We start from the raw sequence: 9,190 nt of genomic DNA, 5'->3' as shown, positions 1-9,190 counted from the left end.
ACAAGCTCTACTCTCGCATCTCCCGGCTCCTCAGTTGCTGGTTCTCCCTGAGCATTGTTTCTCTTCGGTGGCATTGTTTCCAGATAAAAGAATTATCCGGCAGGTCGGACCACTTAATAAGTATTTAAATTGCAAGGATAAAGAAACCAGAAATTGAGAACTGAATGCACTGATCCCGTTTAATTGAAAACAAGAAAATACAGAAGGATAGGAATATCCAACTGCCCAGAGCCAAGCTCCTAAGAAGCAACCACAATGGTCCTCCTCCAAAATGACCATACCACTCTCCCCCCATCTCACCTCCCTCATTATTTTTAACTCCCACTACCTCCGTTTCTTCTCTCTCTTCTAACCAACTTATTCTTCCTAGTGTGCCAAGTCATTCTTCCTAGACCGTTTCCTCTCATACACCCTGCCCCACCTATTCTTACCATTCTCTTCTTGGATCATGGGCTCTTTAAACCCAATTGTATTTGGGTCTGTATCACACTCAAAATTAGGATACTGATGGTTTTAATTCGCTCCAAGCTTCTTCCGAGGTCTTATTCTTCGCTATTAATGTTGGACTGCTATTGAGAATGTGAACGGCCCAATTAACAGCTTCAGGCCAGAATGTCTTTGGTACTTTATTGCAAGAGAGCATACTTCGAGTCATATTCATGATCGTTCGATTCTTCCGCTCAGCTACGCCGTTCTATTGAGGGCTATATGGAGCTGTTAGATGCCTTCAAATACCACTTTCACTACAAAAATTATTGAATTCATGTGATGTGAACTCACCTACACGATCTGTACATTTAATGTATAAACTAGATCCTTTCTCTACTTGATTCTTATATTTTTTGAATATAATGAAAGCCTTTGATTTTTTAGCCAAAAAATAGATCCATGTTTTACGACTAAAATCATCAATGAAGGTAATCAAATACCTTTTGTTGCTGTTTAATATGGGACTGATGGTCCCACATATATCAGCATGGATTAGTTCAAGAATTTGAGAGGCTCTCCATGTGGTTGCATGTGGAAATGAATTTCGTTGTTGTTTTGCCACAATATAGTATCCACACACTTTTGATGAAGTGTCAAAATGTGGTAAGTATCGCACTATTCCTTTTTGTTGAAGAGTGGTTAGACCTGTAAAGCTTAGGTGGCCATATCTGTAGTGCCAAAGTCGGGCTGGGTCTTTTGTAAGAGCATTGAAACAAGCTTCTCCCTTTGATTGCGTTTTTGTAGATAGTTTGAACATCCGTTTTGACGACATTGGGATCTTCAAAAACAACCTCTTTTTAGGATGATAAATTTTGCATGTTCCTCGTTGTATAAGAATCTCAAGTCCTTTCTCAACTAGCTGGCCGATGCTTAATAAATTGTTTTCTAATTATGGAATATAGAACACGCTGGTAAGAATTAGTGTGGCGCCAATTATTGACAATCAAACACTGCCTCTTCCCATCACTATCATGCTTGAGTTGTCTATTAATGTCACCATTGTTCTAAAGCTCTCATCAAGATCAAGAAAAGAGTCTAGATTACCATACATGTGATTGTTGCATCTAGAGTCTAGAAACCACCATTCCTCCTTGCTAACTTCTTCATCCTTCACAGACGCCATCAACAATATTTATTCGCCACCCGCAACATAACTTGCTGAATTTGAATCCTTCACTAGGAATTCATACTGAAATTGACCAAGTTTATGACAATAGTATCACTCAATAAAAGATTTATCAAAGCTACCCCTGCCTCCACTTCTTCCTTATCCTCGAATTCCACAACGACCCTGTCCTAGTCCTCTTAAAGATTCATTACAAGTAACCTTCAAAGCTTGTTCTTCTACTTTATGGGGTTTCATCCGCTGTTCATGAAATAGAAGATTACTTTGCAATTCATCAATAGTAAGTTCGTCTAGATCTTTTGATTCCTAAATAGAACACACCATGTAATTGAATTTGGGTGTCATCGATCTCAGTATTTTCTCAATCACGTCAACATCATCCATCTTTGCTTTATTGACTCGTAGCTTGTTGACGATGGTAAGGGTGCGTGCAAAATTTTCATTAACAAATTCTCCCTCTTTCATGCTGAGCATTTCAAATTCCTTTTGCATTGCTTATCATTTTGCTTGTTGCACTTTCGTTGTCCCTTGACATTTCTGTTTCAAAGAATCCTAAATGCTCTTAGTTGTATCTTTAATCAAAATGGTTTCCAAAATTGATCTATCAATGGCTTGAAAAAGATAATTTTTCGCCTTCATATCTTCCACTTTTACATCGTCAATGACTTTCTTCTATTCTTCACTGAGGAGAGCACCATCTATTGCGGCAGGTATTCCATCTTTTATGAGACTCTAATATTCTTTCAGTCGCAAGAAATTTTCCATGAGCATACTCCAATGATCATAATGCCCATCAAATTTAGGAATGGTTGGTTGCACGAATCCACTCTCACTAGCCGTAATTTTCTATAGGTTTTTGCAAGATCAGGCCCCCTCCAGCTCTAAGCTGCTTGTTAGTCTCAAAATAGTGAGTAGAATAAGAGCAATCCACTCTCACTTGTTACATGATAATTTTGTTTCTTCAATTTTTGTTAAATCTAACTTGGGGGAATCTTTTGTTGCTTATGAAGCAAAATTTGCAAGGAAACCTTTAAACATGTCACTTCTAGAAGCACCGAATTGCTTGAATTGATACATTCTAACTCGGCAGACTTTAAAAACACAATGAGTAAAGGTGGTAAAAGATATTATCTAACTTTTGTTGATGAATTTTCCAAATATATTAAAATTTATTTGTTAAAGTAAAAAGATGAGATTGCTCAAATCTTTTTAAAATATAAAGTTGAAGTAGAAAAGCAATTAGATGAAAAGATTAACAAGCTTAGGTCTGATAGAGGTGGTGAATATAGTACAAATTTACTTAAAGAATTTTTGTGATGAAAATGGTATTATACATGAAACTTCTATCCTTTATACACCTCAACAAAATGGCATAGTTGAACGAAAAAATAGGATACTAAAGGAAATAATGAATTATGTTATTAAGTTCTAGTATGCCTGATAAAATGTGGGATGAACACTACAAAAAATCGTGTAAATTGTAACGATTTTAATATGACAATTATTTAAAATCGTCATTCTTTAGAAAATAATACGACAATTTTTGAACTGTCATATTTTACTTGCAACATTTGACGATTTTGACTGTCATTTGTTCAAATGGTCATATTTAACATGTAAAATTCGACAATTTTAAGTTTCGCTTTGAAATAAAAGTTATAAAAAAAACTTTTCCGAATTATCTACTCATTTCCCTCCTAAATTTTTTTCTTGAAACTTCAATTCTTTCAGGCGCTCAACCTTCACTTCTCAAATTTTCATTTTCCTCTTCCACTAAACATTGGGTCAGACCAAACCCTAAAACATCTACCTCCATCTTCTTCAAAAGAGAAGCTGAAAGGTTTTTTGATTTTCATCTTCAACCCTTAGAGTGCACAACAATACTGGCACAGACACTAATGTCGCTGATCACCAAGGTCGGCGGCGACAGTGTTGGCCACCATCCGAAGTTTCACCGACGTCGTCGCCAGATCTTATCCCATGCGACGCACACCTTCCTCTTCTTCCTTTGCGCACAAGCACAATTACTCCTCCCTGGATCGCCACCACAGTCTGCATCAACCATCTTGGTTTGTCCCCAGCTCTACTGCAATTCTTGCTTGGAACCATTGTAGGAGTTATTCTCGATCATGGCGCATGATTCCCTCTTTTCATCTTCTCCTTTCCAAACCGGTTTCAAACAAACCCCTCTCTCAACTCTAAGCCACCACCGTAACTCTGAACCGCCTTTGAAAGCATTTATTTGGTCGCTGCTTTAAATCCTTCATTGACTAACTATTTTTTTAATGGGTAATGTTGAAGGTGTTTATGAGTAGCCAGACCAACTGGTGGCATGCTTTGGTTGATGTTCTTGCCCAAAGCTCAAACTGTTATCCATCATTGCCCCTAAAGGTAAGTGTTTTAAGATGTATTCTACAATAGTTTTGCATTTTTTTATGTTGACAGGTTTTTATCTTTGGAATTAGTCGGTGGTTGGAGCAAGGGTTCTCACATTCAAACCCTACACTACTGTTGGCCTATATAGGTAAGTTTTCTAAGTTCATGCATCGTAAGATTGTGATGGGCTTTTATTTTGATGTGCTTTTTGTGTTGCGATTAATCAATTTGGGTGGCGATGTGGTGGTTGGACGCCTAGTATTTTAGCCAGGGTTGCTTAGAACCTTTCTTTTTTGTTTATGAAGAGAGGCAATACTCTCACCCTTGTTCATGTGATGGTTGTGTTTGTGTATATGTTTTTAATGTATGCGATTTAGTATATTGTGGGAAAGGAACATGCCACCTTTCTTCCATTGATTTTCTAGATTTCAGATGCGATTGTGAACAACAACAAATTGATCAATCATCCATTGATAATTGAAATTATTTGGAGCTAAAGCCATATTTGACATGCCCTATATACTAGGATTTTAGACCCTAGTGGGGTACATTCATTATGCTAACAGATAATGTCATGGGTGTAATGCAACTGCAATTTTTTGTGTTATTGGTCTGGTTGACAATTATTGTCTTTATAGTGCATCATTTACGTTTGTATGGTAACCCACAATTACTAATTGGTCATGAGTTTGGTAATTTACACTAGGACATTGATGTTAATTCATAATTAAGCATTCCTTTTTGTATAGCGTAACATAATTAGTTTGTTATATGGATGCATGAAAGTGTGCAAAATATTTTGTCTATCCTTCTGACCACATTTGCTGGTTTTGGTGTGGTGATGAATGGGAGTTCTATTCTTGTGGAGTTTTATAGATGGAGAAAGAGATTACATGCTTCATTGGAGGTTAATGCACATTTTCACTCAATAACCAATGTTACTGAAAAATGCATATTTTCACTCTCTAGTTAACTTCTTCATTATAATGCATATTGTCACCCCTGTGAATTTGAGCCCTAAATCCAACATGTGATTCTTTTATTTTTTTGAGTTAGATTGGGTCAGCTAAATGAGAGACAACAAAGAATTTTCCCTTAAATCCCTACATTTTGCTAGATGGAGTTGGACCATATGACTAATTGTTGAGATATTTTATTAATGTTAATGCGATTTTAAGGTTATTTTTATGTTAATTTATCATATGTAAATATTTATTTTAAGGATGATCAACAACCTAAGATCCAAGTGGCTCTATAAATATTTTATTAATGTAAATGGATTTGGGGATATAACTTTTAAAGAGTATAATGGGTAACAAAGGAGAATCCCTATGATAGATTTTGTCCTACTTTTTTTATAAAATCTTCTTTATCCCATGCTAAATTTTAGTTTTTTCTAAACTTTTCTTTTGCCTCTACGGAAAAAGGCTTGGACACTACATAATACCAGAAGAGATGGATGAGGTTTATGCTTGGCTAACATCAAAATTGGGCCCTAAGGGGAAAACAACATAGGTACCAGCAAAGGAAGCAAAATGTGAAAAGTAATTCTTTTTTTGTAAATTGTAATTTTGTTATTGCATATTTGCTTAGATTTCTACTGATGACATGCATAATATATTATCAACCCATTTTGTATAACACTTGGCCAAGCATGAAGGCATCTTTTTGGAATGCTGCTAATATATTGCTTGATATGCATCATGTTTTGAATCATTAAGCTTGTTAAGTGGTTGGATGCCCATCCTTAAAGAACTCAACAATAACTAAGCTACACTTAGGTACTATAACACCCCATTTAATAATTAAACTCAATTAATTGAAAACGTCACACGATATAATATAATGAGCGAAGATTCAGAGTATGACGTCACTCCACATAATTATCCAAAAATACTTAGAGGAAACCAAGGCACACCAAGGTGCCAATACAGAACCAAGTGCAAGAATTGATAGTAAACGCTTAATACTCAAAAACAATGTAATACATGGGCCATGACCCTAAATAAAACTTGGAGAAACGGAGACCATCCCAAAGGAGCTAAGCAGCGGAATCATCCCTTCCTTGTTGACCTCGAGTACCTCTCGCATATGCTCACATTAATAAATTGATGATCATCGCAAAAGGAGAAAGAACACATACAAAGCAATCAAACAAGCAAAAGGGTAAGCTAGAGTAGAAAACAGTTGATCATACTATTACATGCAATTCCACATTCCAAAATGCATAAGCCAACCAATCATGTTATGACTTGTAAACAATACATTAAGACTCAGACACGACTCATCCGGATACATATAATTAGTCAGATTCAGCAGATGCTTGCACTTGCGGTGGACATTCCCTGCTCTATCGAGCTGCTCTCCCCCGAGCTAAGTGTTACAATGTCTCAACCCCCACACACAAGGTTAGCCCTTAATGGGTTTTAGGCCTCCTGCTACTCTCACCACAAGAGTCAGTCCGCTCTATGTGAGACTAACAGACTCCTTAGAGCGTCAGGATGCAACCTTACCTTGAATCCTTACTAAATTATATAGATAGGGCACCACCATGAGGTCTCACCTAGAGGCCCATTGTTCTCTCGTGCAACACTTCAACAATACAACCCAAACAACGCAATAAGACATTTCATAAGCTCACAGTAGCATACAATCCATACAATCATGAAATATCATCAAAGCAACCATGAAAACCGAAGATTTAGCAAAATCCTAACTTCCCTTACCTGGAAAGTGTTAGCTAAGAGCTTCGACACCTAAACCATGAAGCACAACAGCTCAAGGAGTAGCTTTGAGAGCTGAAAAACAGTGAAACTAGTTTAAAACGAGTTCACTAAGACAAACTCTAGTTGGAACCACGAAGAATGAACTGAATGGAGAAAGAGCATGAGTTGGAACTGACTTACGTGGAGTAGAAAATCTGGCTTGAGCTTGCTTGAAGAGGGCTAAGGGCTAAACCCTTGCAGTGGTTCTGTGAGGGAACAAAAGAGAGAAGTAAGACATTGTTTTTGCAAGAAAGGCAAAAGTGATATGGGCTTTGCTGCCTTAGGGGTCTTGAACACCCTATGGGCCAGCCCTTAGGCCCACTAGACTTTGGAGGCAACCCTTAAATATTAGGGCTGAAATAAGAGGGCCGTATAGTTACTACTAAACAATATATATATATATATATATATATATATATATATATATATATATATATATATATATATATATATATATATATATATATATATATATATATATATATATATATATATATATAAATAAAAGTGCGTATTTGCATACATAAAGATAATTCTATTATATATAGTCAAAAGCCAAACTATGATATGCGGTAGTCATTGTTGATAATGAAATGCCGATGAAAATTTTATATATATATATATATATATATATATATATATATAATTATCTTCATAAATGTTTGGCAAGAATAAAATCATGCATAATTTGTTAGTTATTGTGCCATATTGTGATCTTGAATTTCTGAATGGGTAGCCAACAAAGGGATCTTCAACTTTTGGTTAGAAGTTGTTGACTATGATATAGGAAAAAGCTAGTAGAACTCAGTTAAGATATACTAAAGAATATAACTTAATTTTTTTTATATTGCTATCTATTTCATAAACTTATATACTTATTCTTTGTTTATTGTAGGCCCGAGATGTTGATAGTGGCATGTCATCTTTAAATGACGTAATCAGATCAAGTGGTGGAAGCAAAATATTATAATATGCCTCAGACTTCATTGCATGCCCTAGATGTTGGAAATGGTGTGCCATCTTCGCACGATATATACTAGGATCAAGTGGTGGAAGCAAAACACCTTAGGCTTAGTACTTTTAATGTTGTTATTTTTTTTAAATACTTGAATATTTTGGTACTCTTAATGCTGCCTTTATTTTTTGTAGATGTTTGAATTGGTACTTTAGTATAGTTATGTTATATTGACAATGAAACAATTTAGTTTGTTAATTTCTATTTTATAGTGTTAAAATTTTTTATGTATTTTAAATTATCATCAAAAATTAATTTTATTAAATTATGAAAGTATAATAAATATTAAAAAAAAATTAAATATTAAAATTGCGACACTTGATACACTTAACAATGATGTAATTAGTCTGAGAATTAAATATAATTACACTACACCATTTTTCACTTTAAGCAATTGGTAAAAAGTGTTGGCTAAAGTTAAAAAAGTGTGGCCTAAACTTTAGGCAACACTTAGGCAACAACTTTGTAGGTGTGGAGGATATGGCTGTGGGCTTAGGTTATAGGCAACAATTTTTGTACTAAAGGCCACACAATTTACAAAACTGTTGCCTTATAGTGTAAGAATAGGCCACACATTTTAAATGTTGCCTATTCTTTTTAATTTTGAATGTTGTTTGTTGTTTATAGGCAACACATTTTAAATGTTGCTTATTGTTTTTAGACAACACATTTAAAATGTTGCTTCATGTTTAGACAACATGTTTTTAAATGTTGTCATATGTAAATGTCATACCTCTTATCTATCCTTTAGAGAACACTTTTCTAATGTGGCTTGTTGTGTATAGACAATACATTTTAAATGTTGCTTATTATTTTTAGACAACAAACTGAAATTATAATTATTCATTTAAGCAATTCTTATATTATTTTGTGTTAATGATTTATGTAACATAATAATAATTTTACAAAACATGTAATATACGTAATAACGGATAAGAGTTCATAAGCATCAAAACTAAGAGTTAAAAGTAACATATGTGTAGTCCAATGTATGCTAAAACTAAAAGTGTTGTAAGTATTAAAACTAAAAGAGTTAAAAGATAACAAAAGAATTATAACATTTGCTATGTAAAATCTAGAGGTTCTTCAATCAATCATTCTTCCATTTGCTCTGCGGTATTTTCTTGAGGTTCTTGATCAACCTAAAACAAATAAACAAAAGTTGATCAAGCTTTTTAAAATATGATCTAACATGTAAATGAAATAAGATAAACACAAAGTACTCAAATTATAACATTGAATGCAAATTGTTAGCATGCTGTTATACCTGGTCAAAACAAGGAACATGAGTGGAAGCAGATGAACGATAAAGACAAGTTAAGCTATGTTATGTATGCATTCAAATATTGGAGGAATGAGAACATCACCTGTAGCTAAAGAAGAATTATCTTGGATACAATTTAAGGAACTTTACTGTGA

General features: G+C 34.6%; 1 protein-coding gene across 3 annotated transcripts; it reads left to right on the top strand.

Annotated features, from left to right (window-relative positions):
* Positions 1-1,707: 1,707 nt before the first annotated feature.
* On the top strand, positions 1,708-7,930 carry LOC114170690. 3 transcript variants are annotated; one of them, XR_003601122.1, is made up of 5 exons: positions 1,708-1,895; positions 3,917-4,006; positions 4,081-4,139; positions 5,419-5,535; positions 7,652-7,930. XR_003601122.1 is itself a non-coding variant. In XM_028056222.1 (5 exons), the coding sequence occupies exons 1-4, from the start codon at positions 3,514-3,516 to the stop codon at positions 5,504-5,506; spliced, it is 408 nt and encodes a 135-aa protein (XP_027912023.1). In that variant the 5' UTR covers positions 3,346-3,513; the 3' UTR covers positions 5,507-5,535; positions 7,652-7,930. The 3 variants fall into 3 exon arrangements, 2 of the variants coding, with proteins under 2 accessions (XP_027912023.1, XP_027912024.1); XM_028056222.1 differs by lacking the exon at positions 1,708-1,895 and adding an exon at positions 3,346-3,684; XM_028056223.1 differs by lacking the exons at positions 1,708-1,895; positions 5,419-5,535 and adding an exon at positions 3,346-3,684.
* The last annotated feature ends 1,260 nt before the right edge of the window (positions 7,931-9,190 follow it).

Source organism: Vigna unguiculata, chromosome 11 (assembly GCF_004118075.2).
Source record: "Vigna unguiculata cultivar IT97K-499-35 chromosome 11, ASM411807v1, whole genome shotgun sequence".
NCBI lineage: Eukaryota > Viridiplantae > Streptophyta > Magnoliopsida > Fabales > Fabaceae > Vigna > Vigna unguiculata.
The sequence above is the reverse complement of the archived record's forward strand: the minus strand, read 5'-3'. Positions and strand labels throughout refer to the sequence as shown.